General features: G+C 38.8%; 4 protein-coding genes across 4 annotated transcripts; all 4 read left to right on the top strand.

Moving 5' to 3' along the window:
• Positions 1-295: 295 nt before the first annotated feature.
• On the top strand, positions 296-3,829 carry LOC119886846 (odorant receptor 131-2-like). Its single transcript, XM_038697811.1, has 2 exons — positions 296-516; positions 2,766-3,829. Exons 1-2 carry the CDS (start codon positions 400-402, stop codon positions 3,579-3,581), a joined length of 933 nt encoding a protein of 310 aa, XP_038553739.1. The 5' UTR covers positions 296-399; the 3' UTR covers positions 3,582-3,829.
• A 2,459-nt stretch (positions 3,830-6,288) lies between these two features.
• Positions 6,289-20,376, top strand: LOC119885801 (odorant receptor 131-2-like). Its single transcript, XM_038696028.1, has 6 exons — positions 6,289-6,304; positions 7,254-7,470; positions 8,272-8,410; positions 9,003-9,428; positions 10,230-10,472; positions 19,965-20,376. Exons 1-5 carry the CDS (start codon positions 6,289-6,291, stop codon positions 10,458-10,460), a joined length of 1,029 nt encoding a protein of 342 aa, XP_038551956.1. The 3' UTR covers positions 10,461-10,472; positions 19,965-20,376.
• LOC119885803 (odorant receptor 131-2-like) lies at positions 12,746-15,809 on the top strand. The gene is made up of 4 exons (XM_038696029.1): positions 12,746-12,997; positions 13,201-13,341; positions 15,035-15,299; positions 15,447-15,809. The coding sequence occupies exons 1-4, from the start codon at positions 12,852-12,854 to the stop codon at positions 15,807-15,809; spliced, it is 915 nt and encodes a 304-aa protein (XP_038551957.1). The 5' UTR covers positions 12,746-12,851.
• LOC119886845 (odorant receptor 131-2-like) lies at positions 18,067-22,540 on the top strand. Its single transcript, XM_038697810.1, has 4 exons — positions 18,067-18,663; positions 18,861-19,001; positions 21,116-21,380; positions 21,528-22,540. Exons 1-4 carry the CDS (start codon positions 18,518-18,520, stop codon positions 21,888-21,890), a joined length of 915 nt encoding a protein of 304 aa, XP_038553738.1. The 5' UTR covers positions 18,067-18,517; the 3' UTR covers positions 21,891-22,540.
• Positions 22,541-22,910: the final 370 nt, after the last annotated feature.

A 22,910-nucleotide genomic window follows, 5' to 3' on the forward strand; every position in this document is an offset into this window, starting at 1 on the left:
TTAGGCTTAGGGTTATATCACCGCCTGTAGGTTTGGCACGCCTTTGACAGCGCTTCCGTTGAGTTTTCATGTGATTTCTTTTAAACAAAGCAGGAAAAAAACTGTTTATAAAAATACCCGTGTATGTGTGGACGAGGCCCAAGTTCTCCTCGAGGTTTCTGCCTTTGTCTCAGTGGCCAAGTCATGGTAGGAATTGCTGGGTCCTTTTTAAATAATGTCCTGATCTGTATTAAAAGTGCAAAAAGAAAACTTCTGTAATGAATTGGTGCTATATGAATAAGACTGAATTGAATAAATGTACAAAATTCACACGGGGCAGCTGATGGAATTAAGATAAATAATGATTCACTGTATTTGAAAGTAATTTCTTTTTCTTTCCTTAATTTGCTGGATCAGTTCATGCTCGTCAGAGATACCTTCACCACAGCATTTGTGAAGAACCTGATTGTGGTTCTGGTCTGGCTCATCCTCAGTTACATCAATGGCACCTTGGTTGTAACCTTTTTTAGACACCAGGTACACACACACACACACACACACACACACACACACACGTGACACCTTAGTTCTGAACCAATAAGTCAATTAATTGATACGTGAATCAACAGAAAAATAACCAACAATTTTGACAATCAATTAATTATTTCATCCATCCATCCATCCACTGTCAACCGCTTATCCTGTGTACAGGGTCGCGGGAATTAATTATTTCAGTCATTTATAAAGCTCAAACGTTCGCTCGTTCCAGCGTCTCAAATATTTGTTGCCGCTTCTCTTTATTTTATGGACAAAGCAAACTGAAGATGTCACCATGGGCTCTGTGAAAATGTGTGAAATTTTTCACTATTTTCTGACACTTTAAAAACTAAGAAAACAAAATAGCCTAATATTTGTATAAAATAAGTTGCAGCCAGGTGGCCCAGCAGATACACCTGCAGTCACCCAGCTTATTCACACTACACTAAAACAGCAGTACAGCAGGACCAACACACACAATACTTTATTACATACAGGTGCTGGTCATATAATTAGAATATCATCAAAAAGTTGATTTATTTCAGTAATTCCATTCAAAAAGTGAAACTTGTATAATGTATACATTCGTTCCACACAGACTGATATATTTCAAGTGTTCATTCCTTTTAATTTTGATGATTATAACTGACATCTAATGAAAACCCCAAAATCAGTATCTCAGAAAATTGTGAAATATTGAAAAGGTTCAATATTGACACCTGGTGCCACACTCTAATCAGCTAATTAACTCAAAACACCTGCAAAGGCCTTTAAATTCTTCTCTCAGTCTAGTTCTGTAGCTACACAATCATGGGGAAGACTGCTGACTTGACAGCTGTCCAAAAGACGCCTCAGTGTCACATTCCTTGTGTCAACCCACTCTTGAACAAGACACAGCGTCAGAAGCGCCTGGGCTAAAGACAAAAAGGACTGGACTGCTGCTGAGTGGTCCAAAGTTATGTTTTCTGATGAAAGTAAATTTTGCATATCCTTTGGAAATCAAGGTCCCAGAGTCTGGAGGAAGAGTACCTGGTTTAAGGACCATGGTATCCCTGTTCTTAATTGGCCAGCAAACTGGCCTGACCTTAACCCTATAGAAAATCTATGGGCTATTGTGAAGAGGAAGATGCGATACGCCAGACCCAACAATGCAGAAGAGCTGAAGGCCACTATCAGAGCAACCTGGGCTCTCATAACACCTGAGCAGTGCCACAGACTGATCGACTCCATGCCACGCCGCATTGCTGCAGTAATTCAGGCAAAAGGAGCCCCAACTAAGTATTGAGTGCTGTACATGCTCATACTTTTCATGTTCATACTTTTCAGTTGGCCAACATTTCTAAAAATCCTTTTTTTGTATTGGTCTTAAGTAATATTCAAATTTTCGGGGAGATACTGAATTTGGGATTTTCATTAGTTGTCAGTTTTAATCATCACAATTAAATGTAATAAACATTTGAAATATATCAGTCTGTGTGTAATGAATGAATAATATCCAAGTTTCACTTCACAAAAATGGAATTACTGAAATAAATCAACTTTTTGATGATATTCTAATTATATGACCAGCACCAGTACATTTAGATCATACAGACTGAAATATGGAAATTTGTAATGTTATGTTTACTGCTTCAAGAGGAGTTTATTTACTGCACTTCTGCAGTAAATAAACTCCTCTTGACTATAGCCTATATGCATTTGGAGAGAAAATGCCAAAGAGCTAAAGATCAGGCAAAAAGTTGACAATCAAGAATTAATGAGCTGATAAGTATATAGAATAGATAAGTTACTCTGTGCATGTAAACAATTTTTTCTCTCTATTCCTCTATCCACATGTGTTCTGTCTATAGTGCTTATAAGATTAGTCAATTAATCAATTATTCTATTGACAAAAATGAAAATTAACTGATTATGTAATCAATTATGACATTTTTCAAGCAAAAGGCTTCTCAAGTGTGATATACATTACACATATACAGTAATCTGAACATATATTTGGCAGATTAACTGTTAAGGAAAATAATAATTTGTTGCAACCCAGTTATGTTTGTTTTATCAAACATTTGTTAATCACACTTCAGATTCTTCTTTGCCTTCTTTCCTTTTCCTCAGGACTCACAAAACAACAACAATCAGCTGACTCAGCTCTTTTTACCTCACCCCCTCTGCTTCTGTCTTAAACCAGTAACTGTTGTCGTATCCTCTGACTAACTGCATCACTACATTTTCACTCCTTTGTCTTCCTCCAGGTTTTTTATGAAGACCCACGTTACATCCTCTTCATCCACATGGTGATCAATGATGCCGTCCAGCTGACCGTCACAGTCACACTTTTTGTCTTGAGCTACATCTTCTACAAGATCAATGTCTCTTTCTGCTGCTTCTTTCTCCTGGTGGCCGTCTTCACCACCAGAAACACCCCGGTCAACTTAGCTAGCATGGCCATAGAGCGCTATATTGCCATTTGCAAACCTTTACGCCACCCCCAGATCTGCACAGTGAGAAGGACTCACATTGTCATCGGGTTGATTTGGTTTATATGTGCGGCTCCAGATATTACAGATCTATTTGTGACTCTAGCAACAGAGCCCCTGAGCTTCTTTCAGGACTCTGTGCTATGTATACGCCAGAACGTGTTCAAAGACCCGATCCTGGCATACAAAAGACAAGCCTTTGATATAATCTACTTCACCTTTGTGTTCCTGACTCTGGTCTTCACCTATTTGAGGATCCTGTTTGTAGCTAAGGCCCTCTCCACAGATAAGATGTCAGCCCAGAGAGCCAGGAACACCATCCTGCTCCACGGGGCCCAGCTGGCCATGTGCATGCTCTCCTACATCTCCCCCAGCATGGAGGTTGTTTTTCTTTTAATCTTCCCGGGCCAAATCGTAGAAATTAGATTTGCAAACTACCTGATCGTCTACATCCTGCCCCGGTTCCTGAGTCCAATAATTTATGGTGTCAGAGACAAAGAGTTCAGGAAGCACCTCAAGATGCACCTTCTGAGAAACAGGTGCAGGGTCAAAGTGCAGACAGTGCCCCCCATGGACAAAGACAACATGTAACACATTATATAGGCAGAGGGTTTGAATAAAGGTGTCCACTCTTTGATAAAGAAAGCCTTTTGATTCTTAATGTTATTGTAAAGAAAATAATAATTATAACAGTCACAATATAATAACAATAATGGCCGCCTGGAAAGTGGCAGTAAGAAAAGATCTTCAGTGTATTTGTTACAATAAGCAACACAGAGAATAGATCTGTCCTCTCAGTCTACACAGAGGAGACAGAGAAAATCTTCTGACTTCTTTTGAGTCTGTAAATGACAGAAATTAAACAATAAGATTGGCTGTAGTCCCTTGAACAAATTATTCTTGACAACAGGAATGGAGGCACTTTGAGCTGGCGGTTTGGTGACAGCTTTAACATCGGGAGGGATGAAAACAGATGGCTGATAGACAATCTAACAGAGCTGCACGATGGGAGAAAATCTTACCATAAGTATTCTGACAAATATTGTGATTAGCATTCATTTTCATTATTCAATTGTAATAATATTTCCATTAATCATGCAGAACTACTTTTTTTGTAATTCTTTGTTTCTTATCAGCCAACATATGCAGCAATATCCATATATCTGCAAAAAGCTAATATTTGCAAATATATTTAGCTCTAGTTGTGATACTTTGCTGTGCAGTACTAATTGTCATTACAATGCCAGGCGGCAGTACAATGTCATACACAGTGGGTCTCGAAGTTTTATCTTTTCCCGGTGGAAGTTCAACAGCCAGACCCAAATCTGACAAGCGGACGTGTCCTGAGTGGAAAGGCTTCGATTACAACAGTTGCATATGGCTGTTGAACAGACAACCTACTATTGTGTTCAGAAGGTTTACACTCCAAGCCTGATTAATGAAACATAATAAAACATAGTTTTATCTCTTAATAAAATCTTATCGTTCTTGTTCACTGAACTGCACTGGTGGACTGTAAGTGCAAAATATAGGTTTAATCACTGAGGACAATCTTTTTGGTATTTACAATATCAGCAAGGTGACTGTGAATGTCATGTGTTATTAAAACCAACTAGAGCCGTACTATATCTTAAAAGCCTTGTTTTGAAGCAAAGCTATTTGTCTGATCTTTAAGTTGCTCTGTGCTCTTAACAATGTCTTACTATAATGTAATTTGTTCTTTATCATATTTTACTTTTTTTAGATTCTGTAGTGTGGTGACAGCTCCATTCTCCCAGTGATTTAATTAGTTGGTACGTGGGCTTAGAGTTAGTGGCCATGGTGATTTCCTGTGGTTAAAAGTGAGCCAGCGTCATGGGTCAAGCCAGTTATCTGGTTAAGCCACCAGTCTTGCTTTGTGACACGGGCGCCAGAGAGATTTAACAAATTTGCGTTTCTACTGACTTTGGGACTGTACATGTAGTATCAGCACGTGCATACAGATACATGAAATGCTTCAGAGAAAACTCACTCACTCACTCACTCACTTGCATCATCCAGCAGGACGTTCTCTGGTTTCAGGTCTCTGTAGATGATTCTGTGCTGGTGAAGGTGCTCCAGCCCACAGATGATCTGAGCTGTGTAGAAACTTTCTCTCTGCTCATCAAAACCAGGATTTTTTTCATACATATGAAACCTGAGAAACATACAGTTAAGGATGTTATAGTATTTTCAGAGGCCTCTCTGAAAAGTAGAAGAGAGAAGAGAAACTACTTGAGCTACTCTCTGACATGCAGCATGATGCACTTCAGGGTCTAGGCTGTATATTAGCTGTGAGGTTTATCTATCTTAGGCTGATTAGAAGAGATGAGGAGTGTAACACTGTTGTTAAATACAGAAACCTGTATGTAGCATGTGCTTTAAAGGAACAGTGTTGAGGTCAGTCTTTGGATATCAGTGTGTGTGTGTGTAAAGCTGGTTTTGGTGTTTATATAGAGCACCTGAGGTCTCCACCATTCATGATGGTCATAACTAGGCAGAGGTCAGTCTTGGTCTGGAAGGCGTAAGCCAGCGAGGATCTTTATCTTAACATCTTAACAGCCACTGTAGGTAAATCTTTGTTCAATAAAATGATTTATTAAATCATCAACTGACCATTAATACCCAATTTTTGGCATTTACTAACTGTACCATCGGGGTGGTGATGGAGCAGTGGATAAGACGCATGCCTTTGGTGTGAGAAACCTGGGTTCAACTCCCTACTGTGACACGTCCACCAATGTGTCCCTGAGCAAGACACTTAACTCGTAGTTGCACCCCATTTAACTATCTGCAACAATTAAAATTAATAAAGTTGTCAAATATTAAGTTGATCTGCAACAATATTGATAATTGATTAATCGGTTTGAGTAATTTCTTATGAAAACTTAGTCGCATTTCTCTGATTCCAGCTGAATATTTTGTGATTTCTTTACTCCTCGACGACACTAAACTGAATATCTTTGGTTTGTGGACAAAACAAGACATTTAAGAACTTTTCTGACTTTTGTGGACCAAACATCTAATAGATTAGTCAAGAAAATAATAATCAACAGATTAATCAACAATGAAAATAATTGTCAGTTGCAGCCCCACTTTACTAATGCTAATGTTAATTAATGTATTGCTGCTCAAAAGTCTCCTAATGCTCATTATAGGGATCCATAACATAACCTGTGACATCATGACCCTATCTCTACAGCGACTTGATGCACACGCACACACACACACACACACACACACAGTATCCATACAAATATGAGCAACAACCGGCTGCTAGATGAGGTGGCAGACAGGTGAGAGAGGTCTGTTTAATGTCTGTGAATGTAGAATCATTATTATAACCTTTTGCTTTCAAAACTTTGAGATACAGCTGATATTGATGACTTTACTATTAAAATGCAAAGTGTTTCTTTCCATTTTGTTCTTAAAAAACGTTACGTATACTTTTATAAAGCTTTCCTACTGTAGTGATATTATGGAAATTTAAGTGCAAAATATGTGAATGTAAATACTTTTTTTCTGGGCTAATACATTTTTCATTTTCATTAATGTTTGTATTAAATGTAATGTATACATTTATACTGTAGCAGTATAACAGGAGCTGTATTATAGTATTTACATTAACTGATTTGGCAGACCTGATGCATGCACGCTGATACTATATATATATATATATATATATATATATATATATATATAAACTTACTGTAAGAAAGGCGTCTTAGATTTTTAGATTGTTATACATTTTTTATATAGTGAATAGAACACATTATTTTTCTGTTACTGTTTTCTTTGTCAAAGTCTGTAAGCTGTAACAAAATGGGGAAAATCACCATCCACATTTTCTATGTGCTTCCTCCATTGCAGATTTCAAAGTTTCATTTTAAAACAGTGTGAGCCCTGAACTCCTGAGTCCTGCAAATGGGATATCTGTGGTTATAAGTGTGCACAGGTTAGGATGTTTATTTTTTAATTATCATAAAATGTAAATATATTTTTCTATAATGAAAGGTGGTTAATTCCAGCCTGTCATGCATTTTATGTACTCATCTGTATCCCCTATGCTGCAAGTCTTTCTGTCAGTATAAGTTGTTATACATGTACATTTTATGTGCAGGTTCTACTTGTGCCTTGTAGTGCATCATACAGTTGTTTGGTACACCAGGTGTAGAGAGCATCCCTGAAACAACACTTGAGTAAAATAGTTTGTTAACATCAGATTTTATTTCTGTGTTCCTTCAGACTGTCAGGAGGAGATGCTGGCGATGCTCAACTCCACCTCCTCCAGCCCCGTGGACCTGCTGATGAGTAATACCAGCTCTGCACTGACAGGGGGCGCTGTGGCCGTGCCTAAAGACAGCTTCTCTAATGCTCTCACCAAGAACATAGTGGCCATGCTGGTATGGCTGGCCCTCAGTTTCATCAACGGCAGCATGGTGCACACCTTCCTACGCTACAGGTAGACACAAAGACTGATGCAAAACTGTGTCACAGTATTTTCACACCATGTAACGTTTAACCCTGTAATATATTTAAAAAGAAGCACCAAAGCAAAACATGCAAAACAAATGTAAATGCATTTATCAATTACTCTTCAGCCACCAATCTCTCTATAGTGTTGGAAGTGTCTCTTCTTTGTTAACATATCTGTGTCACACCGAGGCGATTTGACCTCGTGATGAAAAGTAATTTCCCACACAAGCACAACGCTTTAACTTCAGTCCGCTTGTTGAGGGTAACTATTTCAGTAGTGTAGAGCTGAAACAGTTGGTTAATTATTAATTTGGTGATCAAAGCAATCAAGCAAATTAATTGACTTTTTACTCTCCCATGTGACAGTAAACTGACTTTCTGGGATTTTGGACAAGTTTCATTGGTCGATCAAACTTTTGCTGACACTGGTTCATAGTAAAGAACAACTGATGGCAGGAATCAAGTAACAGATTCATATTTTCAGAACTCACCATGTAGTTCTGTGGTTTCGCTCACTTTTCTCTGAGCCCTCTGCTTTTTTGTTCTGTTTTTGTACAGTAAAGATGTTAAATTGTAGGTGGCGACATTAAGTTTGTCCTCCATTTCTTATCTTCAATGACGTCAGAGGAACCTCACCGCTGATAGGCATTCACAGCGTCAGGAACATTTTCAGCTCGCTCTGATGCATCTATGTAATCATGCTTTGCGTTTGGTCTGAATGCACCTTAATGAAAGTTTTCTAATGAAGTCTGCATCTCTCTCAGCTCTCGTTTATCTCTGACCCTAGACTCTTCTATGAGAACCCCCGGTACATCATGTTCATCTGCATGGTGGTCAACGACGCCCTGCAGCTAAGCCTGGTAACAGCTCTCTACGTGGTCAGCTACATCTTCAGGAAGATCCACACGTCTGTCTGCTGCTTTCTGGTAAGTCATTACTACGTCAACTTCATGCACTGGGTTCTGTTAAACCCCTTTTACGTGCTTTGCAGGTCAGGTGTGAACAGGAGCCGCATATTAATCTATTTGGAAAAGCTGATTCTGCAGTCACCTGTGTGACACGGCATGAACTTTCAGGGTCCTGGGTCCAAGACTAACATGTTTGAAATATGGATGGACATTTTAAACACAACATCCTGTCCCTCGCCTTCCCTGGACCGCCATGTGTGGATTCCTTCTACACAGAATCTGATTTTATGAATGAAGGGAATAACTAGTGCTGCACTTTCACAGGTTGTGTTAAGATACTGCTTTGGGGCAGCTTTGATTCCAGGTCAGACACAAGCAGATCTAGTGAGTCACAAATAATAACCCAATAATAAGTTATGTGTTCGTGCCTTTTAAAAGTGGCCTTGTAGACGAGCATGAACGGGTACCTGCTGCGAGTGTGAAGGATCTTTATTTTTATTATAGTACAACTTTGTAAAACTTGCTGAAAACAAAAATGCAGCTCTCTTCAGCTTTTCTCCTGCTCTTCCCTTAACCCACTCATCTGACACCCCAACTGTGTTTCCCTCAGATCATGACAGCGGTCCTCACCACCCGCTCCACCCCTCTCATCCTGGCCGGCATGGCCGTGGAGCGCTACATCTCCATCTGCTTCCCCTTGCACTACAGCCAGATTTGCACCGTCCCTCGCACCCTCCTCCTCATCTGTGCCATCCTCATCCTCACCTTCACTCCGCCCATCACTGACCTCCTCATCACCATCGTCAACGAGCCTCTAAGTTACTTCAACAGCACCATTTTTTGTGACCACCCACTTCTGTTTCGCCACCCGTCCATCTACTACAAGAACTGTGTGTTTGACGGGGTGTACCTGTCCTTTGTGGCTCTGACGCTGCTCTACACCTACTGTAAGATCATGCTGGCAGCACAAGCGGCCTCAACAAGCCTGGTCTCTGTGAAGAGAGCGAGGAACACTGTGCTGCTCCATGGGGTGCAGGTGGGTGTCATAGGAAGAAAGGGAATATGTATCTAACAACATTATTGATGACGCCACTGAGCCACGTCTACAATACCAAGGCCACACCTAAAAGAAATGCAGATGTTATTTATTTGATTAGTTTGTGTTTGACGTGTCAAAATGTCCTTCTTGAGAAATCTCCTAAAGTTTATCCCCTTAAAAGGACAAAAGTTCAAGAGATTAACAAAATAATTTTAACATATGTTTAATAAAGTGTATGAAATATTTCTACATAGATACAGATTCACCCAGTGCAGCAAATAATTATGTTCAATATTAATTAATCTGACAATTACTTTCTCAATTATTTGATTGATTAATTTGATCTATAAAGTGTCAGAAAATTCTGGAAAATGGCAATCACAAAGCCCAGGGGGACACCTTCAAATTTTTATTTTGTCCGAAACACAGATTTTCAGTTCACAATAATATAAAAACAAAGAAATATAGTTCATATTTGAGTTTGGCATTTTAGCGTCATTAATGACGAATGATCAATTGATGATTTGTTTAATTTTTAGATTCAACAGGCATTAATCTTGAACGGATTACACAAATATTGTCCTTTTAATCAAACTGCATATAATTAGCGATGGGTAGATTGCTTGCTCACACTTGATGGCATTTGATGCCCAAAGCTACTCACTAATACAATATTTTTCCGTTGCAGACTTTTTATACACATGAAATATTTTTTTACTTTATAGATCATATGTGTGTAGAAGTTGAAAGACCTAAGACCTTCGAATGTCCCATTTTCCCCACCCTCTCTTGTTTCAGCTGCTGCTGTGCATGCTTGCCTTTGTGGTTCCTTCCCTCCAGGCTGCTCTCATCTCCCTCTTCCCCCTAATGAGTCTGGAGATCCGATACATCTTTTTCCTGGTCGTCTACATCATCCCCCGTTTCCTGAGCCCTGTGATCTACGGTTGTCGGGACGAGCAGTTCAGGAAGTACTTGATCCGGGACCTGGTTTGTCGGAGCCAAAGTCTCACCAGGGTCAGATCGGTGTAGCTGAAAGTGAACCCGTAGGTGAAATAACCACATCAGGCAACCAGATCTTCTTGATCTCCTGGACCAGCCCAGATTTTATAGCTCTGCTGCATTAATGTGGTTTGCATTCATGGCCTTCTGTACGGTGATGGACAAGTATAATAGGGACAATTATTTTCAGAATAAAACTTTTATCACTGCTTTTGGCAAGTGTTTCTGCTCATGTTTAAATAATCTGAATAAGACACACAGGTGGCTGTATGGATAGACTCCCGGTGAAAATGTAAATATATTTCATGGACTTACTGAAATACTGAATACAACTTCAGAAGCTGTACAATATCATCAAATTTGTTTATAAAGCACCTTAAACAAAGCATTATGGGAACTGTGATGTTTAAATCTTGCAGCTAAGACTTCATATAACAGGCCATTACTGCACACACGCATTTTGCATGCTTAGTCATAACTGGAAAATACATAAATATGGAATATTGCTGTTAAAACAGGTTGTTTAAACAGGCCATTTACATTAACCTTTAAACTAATGGTGTCACAGGAAAAAAGCTTTGAGGAAGTTGAGCGAATCAGATCCTTTACTGATGCAGTCCCAAAAGTTGAACATATATATTTAACCCATCTTTAACAAATGAATCCAGCATATAAAATTCAATTATACAGCAGTAAACTGCAGGCGGCAGTTTCTTTTAGGAAGAAATAATGCACATATTTATCTTGAACTTCCTAACGGTACTACAAACTATATTACCTCATTAGATGCAAAGTAAAGATCACACATGGACAACTGAAAATCTCTCATTCATAGACACATTTAAATATTTAGATTCAGACGGTGCAGTATTACTAATATTTCATTTAGAATTATATAGACCGTAAAAAAAAAAAAAAAACACACATTGGAGAAACTAAAAAAGATTAAATATTTGGCATTTCCGCTTGAAAACGTACTCAAATAATTATTCAATTAGCAAAACAGATGCTGACCGTTGGTGCTGGTTGTGTCTGTGAGGAGACACTGATGATAATTAAAAAACATTAGTCCAATAAAACACAGCACAGTACATTAAGCAGTATAACCCAGCAGTGTAAACTTCACCTCAGTTGTTTGATTTGTTTGCTTTGAGGTCAGAGTGCGACTGGCTTAACTTCTCTTTGGTTTGTTCTCCCGGAGGCCTGAACATTTAGTCTTTCAGGGGTATTACAGCGGTCACGTCTGACTGGTTCGTAGTCCACCTGTTAATACATCATCATATGGTGACTCCTCTATGCTTTGAAAAAAGTGCGATAAAGTCAAACTATGAAGACAAATAGATTTTTACGTTCATGACAGCAATGGTCCCAGATGACCAGCTGCTTGTGTTGGGTCATAATGGATTAAATGTTTATTTTACAACCACTAAAACAATCTCCCTACCTCAGTCCCTTCAGCTAGCTCCCCGCCTCTCCAAAAATAATCTCACCTCACTGAGGATGTCTATATAACAGCATGTCTTCCTGTTCCTCTCACTACTTTGTGGCAGTTGTTCAGCCTGATATCTCAACATAAATCGGACCAGTGTGCTGTGGAAGTATGTATGATTTTTTTCCCCTTTAATTTTGCATTTAAAAGTTTATCTTAAAAAGTTATAAAGAGCTGCAGTGCCAGAAGAATAATAGCTGACATCTCAGCACATTTAAAACTGAACAGGCATTGTTAAATTTGCTATTTGCTGTCTTTTACAATATTATTGTTTCTGTGTGAAGGGAAATAAGAGAGAAGCTACTTGTCCTGACAAAAGAGAAATGTTATATCCAACAGAACATTTAAAACAAAGTTTAGTCAATTCATAGGTCATGCAGCCTCAGTCAAAAAAAAACATCTTTAATTTTTTATATGTTTACTCTCAATTGTGCCAGTTATTACAAAACATAAAATAATTTATATTCGTTCAACTTTTCTTCCTTTACAAATCTAGAAAGATATCTGGGTGGAATATTTTAATGTAGCTTACTAACCATAAATATGGTAATTTCTTTTTTAGTATTTTAATAAATCACAACTTGTAGTTTTAATGTATTTGTAAGCTCTCTTATAATTTAGATCCTACTTTATTCTGACTTTATCTTTGTCAGTGTTCCTTAAAATCATATTAGCTCTTTGTATTTTGTACTACCTTTGAATCGATCTAGTGCAGTCTTTGTAAAGCATTTTATCTGAATTGACCCATTTCCAGCACAGCCAGAAATTAAATTCTATATTTCATGTTATTGTTTTAATATGTTTGTTGACTCATTTGTGGAATTGATCGGAGAGGGGGTTTGATTCACTAAACAATAACAGACACTGGAAGATCGTTCCTCCAGCACTGCCTGAACCGAGCTCTGGTTTCTCGGCACCAAGCGGGACGAGGTATGAACTCGACCACACGTCTGGACAGCTTCAGTGAAGCTTTCTCAAAACACGCCATCACCGTTGGTCTCGCCTTAATCATCAACTGCATCAATGGAGCTTTTGTCTACACCTACTTTCAGAGCCAGGTCTTCCAGAGAGACTCCAGGTGACAGACAGACCGCAAATATGATGAGATGTGATGTTCATATCTGCTGAACTGGCCAAAGTTGGTCTTATAATTTGATTTATCTTACCCCATGTTGTGATTGTGACTGATGTCGTGATTTGAACTTACTTAGGAGCAGAGTTCAATATGATTAAATCTCTTGACTCTCCTTCCTGTAACTACTCTGCTCTTCCCTCCTGCAGATACGTGCTCTACATACATTTGGTGATCAACGACATGATTTTGCTGACAATTTCTGTGGCGCTGCAAATCATGACCTACACCATTCACCTGAGCTTTACTCCCTGCTGCCTCATGCTGCTCGTCTTAGTCACCACTAACAAGTAGGTGTTTGTGTTCAACAGAATGTCCGAGATTGCAGCGACATGGACTCTTTCAAATCCCTTATCAAAATTAGACTAGCTTTTAACATCAAATAATGTTATTTTACACCTGCTGCTGTTTGTTATTTATATGGTTGCCACTTGCTCTTATGTATTTCCGTACCACATGTTTTTATCTACTGTTTGTATATTTTATGCTATTTATGTTTTTAAATCGGTTTAAATGTACAGTGAGGAAAATAAGTATTTGAACTCCCTGCTATTTTGCAAGTTCTCCCACTTAGAAATCATGGAGGGGTCTGAAATTGTCATCGTAGGTGCATGTCCACTGTGAGAGACATAATCTAAAAAAATAAATCCAGAAATCATCATGATTTTTTAACTATTTATTTGTATGATACAGCTGCAAATAAGTATTTGAACACCTGTCTACCAGCTAGAATTCTGACTCTCAAAGACCTGTTAGTCTGCCTTCAAAATGTCCACCTCCACTCCATTTATTATCCTAAATTAGATGCACCTGTTTGAGGTCGTTAGCTGCATAAAGACACCTGTCCACCCCATACAATCAGTAAGAATCCAACTACTAACATGGCCAAGACCAAAGAGCTGTCCAAAGACAATCTTTACAAATGTATTTATGACTGAGATGTTTCAGGGAGATTTCAGAACAAATGAAAACAGATTTTTAACCCCTTTCCTAAGTTGAAAAACCCTGTTTCCTAACCTAAACAAAGATTGTGCTCAGAAATGACATATGCTGAATCATTTTTAAAACCAAAATATAAAACTTGTCTTATCAGTTACATTTGTCTGTGTGATGTGTTATTTTGAGGGGACAGCAAATTTACAAGCTGTACACTACTTTACATTGTAGCACATTTCTTTAGTGTTGTCACATGAAAAGATATAAGTATTTACAAACATGCGTGGGGTGTACTCCGAAACTTCTAATTTTACATTTTGGAAGAAAAGGGCATACATTTAAAAAAATGTTTTATCGTGCAGCAAACAGTGTATTGTCTCATCCAATTGTTTTTTTTAGGAATAGCGGTAAGTGTTGTTAGACAACCTGCTGGGAGTTTTCAAACATTGCAGGGTAATTATTATCAATAAACTGAGGATTTGCTGCTTTTCTTTGTCTTATGTGATAAACTGAATATCTTTGGGTTGGTCGGATTTATTTATTTTACCTCTGGTGTAGCAATCACTTTTAAAATAATTTTCTGCTATTCTGATATTAAAAGATTAATCAATCTGTTGAAAAATAAGCTACAGATTAATAAATAAAAATCATTCAGCTTCACAGGAAAAGGATGGGTGGATTAAACCAACAGGGGGCCATGGGAGCAAAAATAAACTGTTGGCCCCTTTGGATAAACTTGTAAATTATGTCTGAGCTGTTTGCATGTAGGTAAAGGTAGAGTGTGTAATAAAGTATGCAGAAAGCTAAATGCATGATCTAACCAGCATCCTGGAGGAAATGTACTCCAGCCAGCAGAACATTTAGCTTCATGTTGTGGTGAGCAATCAGGTAAAAGGTTAGGTACATAGTGTCTGATCCCAAATATAATGTGACTCTGTAAATACCTAAAACTCACAGTAGATGTCCACACCTCTTTACTCCAGTAAATCTGGATTAAAAAGAGCTAAACAAATCAAATATGGTGTGTTTTTATTTGTCTTCATCCAGGAACAGCCCTCTGAACCTGGCTGGCATGGCACTCGAGCGTTACATTGCTGTTTGCCGACCTCTGCATCACGTCCAGATCTGTACTGTGCAGCGAGCCTACGCTCTCATTGCACTGATCTGGGTAGTCTCCTTCATCCCGGGCCTCTCAGATGTCATCATCCTCCTCGCCACTCAGCCCCTCTCTGTCTTTGCAAAGAGTGTCCTCTGTCACTATTCCTCCGTGTACAACACACCGTACCACAGAGCACAAAGTGCAGCTGTCCAGGTGAAACAGTGATTGTTACGTGATGGATGTTCTTCCTGATATCAGCCGTTTCTGTTTCCTGTGTGAGCAGGTTGTTTTTGTTTTCAGTTTTAATGTCTTTACTCATGTCAGGTATCAGATTAAAGTGTCTTCACGTGTTCCTCTCAGGTCCTTTTGTTTACCTTCGTCTTCCTGACTGTGATCATCACCTACCTGAAGGTCCTCAGCACGGCCCGGACAGTTTCTGGTTGTAATCAGGCCTCGGCCAGAAACGCCCGCAACACTATCCTGCTGCACGGAGTCCAGCTCTTCCTCTGCATGCTGTCATTCATCTCTCCCTTCATCACTGTCACTTTAATCACAGCCTGGCCCCCTGAAACCACCAAGATCCTTTTCTCTGGCTTCCTGTTGACCAATGTGCTTCCACGTCTGCTCAGTTCGCTCATCTACGGCGTCAGAGACAAGAAGTTCAGCAGCCAAGTCAGGCAGCACTTCTTCTGTAAAGGCTGCAGCTCTGTAGAAAAGACCTAATGGTAGGAGCCCGCAGAAGGTCCAAACGGGTGTTACACTGGAGGGCCTTAAAACACTATATGTTGCAAGATTTTTTTTTTAATGGGCTAAAACCTGCAACACAGACTACATAGTCTGATGCATTTGGCCCAAATGTTACCTTTAAAAAGGGAAAAGCTAAATTTCGGTCTCAATGAATGTATAAAAGTTTCATTCCATATTGTACATGTTTATGAACTGCAGTAGCACAATGTAAACCAGCTTTTGCTAAATTCTCCAAAATACTGTGTGACTGTTTACTGTCAGTGTCCCAAAGGGTAGCTCAGGGTGCAGGAAATAAAAAAACATTCAAGATTCAGTGACTTTAGCCATTGCTCTTATTAAAAGTGAATGTGTTATCTTCAAATTATTCTAAACAGCCTCAAAAGGTAAAAAGTTTAACTTAATTGTCATTTCAACTATGAAAATGAAAATTACAGCTAAGGTGAAACTTTGGGAAACTTCTTCAGGATCAGAACACAAAAACAACAGCATAAAACATCAAAATGAAAAAAAATAGCTAAAGCTCTTAGGTGCATCAGAAAAACAGATTATAATGATCATTGTTACATATGAACAGTTCTTGTATCAACCTGAGTGAATCTGAAAAAGATATTCTTTTGAAGACTACTACTTCTAATCCTCACTGAATTTATGTTTCACTTCGAGGACCTCTACACCACTGACCCCAACGATGAGTTATGTTTGTTCCTTAAGAAAACACCTTATTGAGCGCATGCATGTACAGATGGCTAATTTGCACAGTTGAATATGTGTGCACTTGCTCTATAACTCTTATTTATCTTCCATTTACACACATGAATAGCTTGACTCTGCAAACCGTTTGCTTATGCTGTAGCCTATACTACTAGCTACTCAGGTGATGTGCTACCCTCACCTGAGATTCTGTTACTCTAGCATGTCATGCAGCCTATTAAATGCAGTTTCATGGCGGAGCCACAGCAATCTTAAAGATTGTCTTTAAACCGTATCATGAACTTCATTTTTTAATCAGCTCATTAACTTGTCAGACATTTCTCTGACACTGAGCTCACCTGTCTGTAAGAATGCAAGCTAATGCTACGAACAGCTGTTCCTTTACACTTTCGTTCTTCTCGATGGCGTAATTAGCTTTTCGGGGTATTTTTGTTTAGTAATATGGTTGTTTGGTAAAAACAATTTCAGTTGACTCATGTTAGTTATTGCTAGTTTGCTAACAATAACAGTGAAGAGACACTGTTGACTTCATATTGTCCAGATTACTGGTGAAGGGTTAATGACAAATGTTTTTGCAAATGACTTCCACTGTAGACACCTGATGATAATAAAAAAACATTAGTCCAATAAAACACAGCACAGTACATTAAGCAGTATAACCCAGCAGTGTAAACTTCACCTCAGTTGTTTGATTTGTTTGCTTTGAGGTCAGAGTGCGACTGGCTTAACTTCTCTTTGGTTTGTTCTCCCGGAGGCCTGAACATTTAGTCTTTCAGGGGTATTACAGCGGTCACGTCTGACTGGTTCGTAGTCCACCTGTTAATACATCATCATATGGTGACTCCTCTATGCTTTGAAAAAAGTGCGATAAAGTCAAACTATGAAGACCAATACATTTTTACGTTCATGACAGCAATGGTCCCAGATGACCAGCTGCTTGTGTTGGGTCATAATGGATTAGATGTTTATTTTACAACCACTAAAACAATCTCCCTACCTCAGTCCCTTCAGCTAGCTCCCCGCCTCTCCAAAAATAATCTCACCTCACTGAGGATGTCTATATAACAGCATGTCTTCCTGTTCCTCTCACTACTTTGTGGCAGTTGTTCAGCCTGATATCTCAACATAAACCGGACCAGTGTGCTGTGGAAGTATGTATGATTTTTTTCCCCTTTAATTTTGCATTTAAAAGTTTATCTTAAAAAGTTATAAAGAGCTGCAGTGCCAGAAGAATAATAGCTGACATCTCAGCACATTTAAAATTGAACAGGCATTGTTAGATTTGCTATTTGCTGTCTTTTACAATATTATTGTTTCTGTGTGAAGGGAAATAAGAGAGAAGCTACTTGTCCTGACAAAAGAGAAATGTTATATCCAACAGAACATTTAAAACAAAGTTTAGTCAATTCATAGGTCATGCAGCCTCATTCAAAAAAAACATCTTTAATTTTTTATATGTTTACTCTCAATTGTGCCAGTTATTACAAAACATAAAATAATTTTTATTCGTTCAACTTTTCTTCCTTTACAAATCTAGAAAGATATCTGGGTGGAATATTTTAATGTAGCTTACTAACCATAAATATGGTAATTTCTTTTTTAGTATTTTAATAAATCACAACTTGTAGTTTTAATGTATTTGTAAGCTCTCTTATAATTTAGATCCTACTTTATTCTGACTTTATCTTTGTCAGTGTTCCTTAAAATCATATTAGCTCTTTGTATTTTGTACTACCTTTGAATCGATCCAGTGCAGTCTTTGTAAAGCATTTTATCTGAATTGTCCCATTTCCAGCATAGCCAGAAATTAAATTCTATATTTCATGTTATTGTTTTAATATGTTTGTTGACTCATTTGTGGAATTGATCTGAGAGGGGGTTTGATTCACTAAACAATAACAGACACTGGAAGATCGTTCCTCCAGCTCTGCCTGAACCGAGCTCTGGTTTCTCGGCACCAAGCGGGACGAGATATGAACTCAACCACACGTCTGGACAGCTTCAGTGAAGCTTTCTCAAAACACGCCATCACCGTTGGTCTCGCCTTAATCATCAACTGCATCAATGGAGCTTTTGTCTACACCTACTTTCAGAGCCAGGTCTTCCAGAGAGACTCCAGGTGACAGACAGACCGCAAATATGATGAGATGTGATGTTCATATCTGCTGAACTGGCCAAAGTTGGTCTTATAATTTGATTTATCTTACCCCATGTTGTGATTGATGTCGTGATTTGAACTTACTTAGGAGCAGAGTTCAATATGATTAAATCTCTTGACTCTCCTTCCCGTAACTACTCTGCTCTTCCCTCCTGCAGATACGTGCTCTACATACATTTGGTGATCAACGACATGATTTTGTTGACACTTTCTGTGGCGCTGCAAATCATGACCTACACCATTCCCCTGAGCTTTACTCCCTGCTGCCTCATGCTGCTCGTCTTAGTCACCACCGACAAGTAGGTGTTTGTGTTCAACAGAATGTGTTTATTATTCAGCAGATGTGCTTTGGGGGGGGGGCTTCTTGATTCTAGTATTTCCAATGCATACAGTACATGTTTTACTATGTTCGTATCTTAAACGTGAATTGAAGTGAAGTCAGTTTTATTTATATAGCCCAATCTCACAAATCACAATTTGCCACATGATTTACAATCTACAGCATTCAACACCCTACACGTTTATTTATGACTGTTTGAAATGAGAATCCTCCTCCAAATAAAGTCAAGAAACCATATCACTGAGCCACTTCTTAAAAACAAGGAACGGATGTAGGTTTCTATTCTCTCAACTGCAGTTTCAGGAAGATTTCAGAACAAAGAAAACTGATTTTTAACCCATTGCCACACTGTTTCCCAACCCAAGATGGTGGTCAGAAATGACGTATGCTTAATCATTTAAAAATAAAAAATAAAACTTGTCTTATCAGTTATATTTGTCTGTATTCAGGTAACCTTAATACATAAATATAAAATACACTGCGAACAGTGTATTTTATAATTTGTTTTTGAGGACTCTAAAAATGCCTTGAGATTGCTGAGATTTCTCAAAATTTGCTGGGTAATTGTTTTTGAAATATAAGTAAACCACAGAATAGGAGCTTCCTCACTTGATGTGAATTTTATGAAGAATAAAAGCTGTCACATAAAATCAGATGATATCAGTCAAAATAATTTTCTAATCTCCTACTGTGTGGGAGTGTGGAAAAAAATGATTACTATTAAATACCAGAACTTAACCAGTACAATAATGAACTAGGCTACAAATGCAAAGAAATAGGCCTACAACACATGAGCTACATGACAGGACAGGAGCATATGAGCAGAAACCAGCAGCCTCAGCAGAAAGCAGACATTTTCATAAAGAGAAACACAAACTGAACCATCAACTCACTTGACTTAGCTAAGCCTAAGTCTACTTACAGTGGCCTTGTGATGTGAAGCAATGATCCTCGGGGTCTCGATATGTAGAGGAAATCGTTTGGGAACAGTCTCCGGGGTCTTCAATTATCCACATCTGGACAAGAAACTCTGGTTAATACCAACAGAGAACAGTGAGGGCTGACGAACAGCGTCGCCGACATTACTAATGGCCCGCGAAACGGCCCGCGAACAGTCTTCGACTAGACTAACTGCCGACGAACACAGTCGCCCACAGCGTGAACGCGGCCGCCAACATGGCGAGCGAACACAGAGGTGGAGCAACAACAGCAGCAGAGTTTGTGGAGGCCGCACCAAACCGATGGTCCGAGAACTGTCAGTTTAATTAGCCGCCTTTAGCCTAAGGTGCGTTAGATTTGAGTGTCAGCCAGTCAAGTAACCTGTGTCAAGTGTAGAGGAGGAAGTACAGGTGCCTGCAGGTGACAAATTAAAGAGTTGGTATCATGCTCGTTTTCTGGTTCGTTATCTCATTTAGGGGTTGTAGGCCTTTAAGAAAAGGTTTACATAGTAAAGCATAATACCACCTCTTTAAATGAAAAAACTGCATAAATGAGTGGAGATAGAAATGTTACAATCTTTAGAGCTGCCATTATTAGTTTAATCATTAATTAGACAATTAGACAGATAATTAATATGCAGCTATTTTGATAGATGACCAATCAAATATTTTAAAGTAAAAATACCAACTTCTCTATATTGAGGATTTCCTTTTTTTTCTATCTTTGGGTTGGTCAGATAAAACAAGCCATTCAGAAATGTTACCTCTGGTGTAGCAAGCATTTTTATTGTAATTTTCTGATATTCTACAAACCAAAAGATTAATCAATTAATTGAAAAACAGATTAATAAATAATATTTGTTAGTTGTAGTCCAGTTGGCTTCACTGGAAAAGGATGACTGGATTAAACCAATGGTGGGGAATGGGAGCAAAATTATTGGCTAAACTTGTTAACTTGGATGTAATGGCTGAGCTGTGGTAATGTAAAGGTATGAAATATGCAGAATGCTAAATTAATGTATCTAACCAGCACAGTAGATGTCCACACCTCTTTACTCCAGTAAATCTGGATTAAAAAGAGCATAAAAAGATTAAACAAATCAAATATGGTGTGTTTTTATTTGTCTTCATCCAGGAACAGCCCTCTGAACCTGGCTGGCATGGCACTCGAGCGTTACATTGCTGTTTGCCGACCTCTGCATCACGTCCAGATCTGTACTGTGCAGCGAGCCTACGCTCTCATTGCACTGATCTGGGTAGTCTCCTTCATCCCGGGCCTCTCAGATGTCATCATCCTCCTCGCCACTCAGCCCCTCTCTGTCTTTGCAAAGAGTGTCCTCTGTCACTATTCCTCCGTGTACAACACACCGTACCACAGAGCACAAAGTGCAGCTGTCCAGGTGAAACAGTGATTGTTACGTGATGGACGTTCTTCCTGATATCAGCCGTTTCTGTTTCCTGTGTGAGCAGGTTGTTTTTGTTTTCAGTTTTAATGTCTTTACTCATGTCAGGTATCAGATTAAAGTGTCTTCACGTGTTCCTCTCAGGTCCTTTTGTTTACCTTCGTCTTCCTGACTGTGATCATCACCTACCTGAAGGTCCTCAGCACGGCCCGGACAGTTTCTGGTTCTAATCAGGCCTCGGCCAGAAACGCCCGCAACACTATCCTGCTGCACGGAGTCCAGCTCTTCCTCTGCATGCTGTCATTCATCTCTCCCTTCATCACTGTCACTTTAATCACAGCCTGGCCCCTTGAACGCACCAAGATCCTTTTCTCTGGCTTCCTGTTGACCAATGTGCTTCCACGTCTGCTCAGTTCGCTCATCTACGGCGTCAGAGACAAGAAGTTCAGCAGTCAAGTCAGGCAGCACTTGTTCTGTAAAGGCTGCAGCTCTGTAGAAAAGACCTAATGGTAGGAGCCCGCAGAAGGTCCAAACGGGTGTTACACTGGAGGGCCTTAAAAGACTATATGTTGCAAGATTTTTTTAATGGGCTAAAACCTGAAAAAAAGACTTGCTCGGATGCCTTCAGGCCAAGATGTTATCTAAAAGCTACTTGGGTTGTATGTATGTATGTATAAAAGTTAAAGTCCATAATAGCAATTCTCTGAAATACTGTGTGACTTTTTACCGTCAGTGTGCAGGAAAAGAAAGAAACATTATAAATTAAGTCACTTTAGCCATTGCTCTCATTAAAACTTAATGTATTATCTTCAAATGATTCTAAACATGTGAACAGCCTTAAAATATAAAACTGTTCAAGTTCAGGTTTTATTCAATTGTTAATTCAACAATGAACAAAATACACAATAAAAAGCAACAAAACATAAATAGATAATAAAGATAGATAATAAAAACAAATAAAGCTCATGAGTGCATCAGAAAAACAGATTGTAAAGAATCCGTGTTACATATACAAAAGACATTCTTCCTAAGACTACGACTTCTAATCCTCACTGATATTTTTCACTTTCACCACTGACCCTGAGTTCTGTTTGTGCCTTAACCCTTGTGTTGTCCTCACTTTTGGGACCCTCTGGTATCCCTCGGGTCACATTGACCGGGGACATATTTGGGTTTTTAAAAAGAATTCTGAAATAAATTTTTACTTCATGAACCATAAACATGTATTGTCTTTATCTCAATTTCAAACAATTAAGATAACGTAAATGCTTAAGAAATCACCTTAATGAGCACATGTACACAGATTTGGGTACGTAGGATAGTGAGGGCGTAGGTCTGATTCCAACTTCAGATAGCTAACAGTTGTATATGTGTGCATATCGCTTTATAACACTTATTTCTCTTCCATTTACACACACGAATAGCTTGAATCTGCAAAATGTTTGCTTACGCTGTAGCATGGAATTTGTCTAAAACAGGACTTGTCTCATACAATACTTCCTGCAGCCAGTACAATGTTTGTTTTTT

Source organism: Micropterus salmoides, unplaced genomic scaffold (genome assembly GCF_014851395.1).
Source record: "Micropterus salmoides isolate LMB-PRFRI ecotype aquatic unplaced genomic scaffold, ASM1485139v1 Ms_hic_scaffold_4, whole genome shotgun sequence".
NCBI lineage: Eukaryota > Metazoa > Chordata > Actinopteri > Centrarchiformes > Centrarchidae > Micropterus > Micropterus salmoides.

Coding starts and splice junctions, on each gene's coding strand:
- LOC119886846 (XM_038697811.1), top strand. CDS start 400: ATGCTCGTCAGAGATACCTTCACCACAGCATTTGTGAAGAACCTGATT. Junction 517..2,765: donor TAACCTTTTTTAGACACCAG/GTACACACACAC, acceptor GTCTTCCTCCAG/GTTTTTTATGAAGACCCACG.
- LOC119885803 (XM_038696029.1), top strand. CDS start 12,852: ATGAACTCGACCACACGTCTGGACAGCTTCAGTGAAGCTTTCTCAAAA. Junction 13,342..15,034: donor GTCTTAGTCACCACTAACAA/GTAGGTGTTTGT, acceptor GTCTTCATCCAG/GAACAGCCCTCTGAACCTGG. Junction 15,300..15,446: donor CACAAAGTGCAGCTGTCCAG/GTGAAACAGTGA, acceptor TGTTCCTCTCAG/GTCCTTTTGTTTACCTTCGT.
- LOC119886845 (XM_038697810.1), top strand. CDS start 18,518: ATGAACTCAACCACACGTCTGGACAGCTTCAGTGAAGCTTTCTCAAAA. Junction 19,002..21,115: donor GTCTTAGTCACCACCGACAA/GTAGGTGTTTGT, acceptor GTCTTCATCCAG/GAACAGCCCTCTGAACCTGG. Junction 21,381..21,527: donor CACAAAGTGCAGCTGTCCAG/GTGAAACAGTGA, acceptor TGTTCCTCTCAG/GTCCTTTTGTTTACCTTCGT.
- LOC119885801 (XM_038696028.1), top strand. Junction 7,471..8,271: donor CACACCTTCCTACGCTACAG/GTAGACACAAAG, acceptor CTCTGACCCTAG/ACTCTTCTATGAGAACCCCC. Junction 9,429..10,229: donor TGCTGCTCCATGGGGTGCAG/GTGGGTGTCATA, acceptor CTCTTGTTTCAG/CTGCTGCTGTGCATGCTTGC.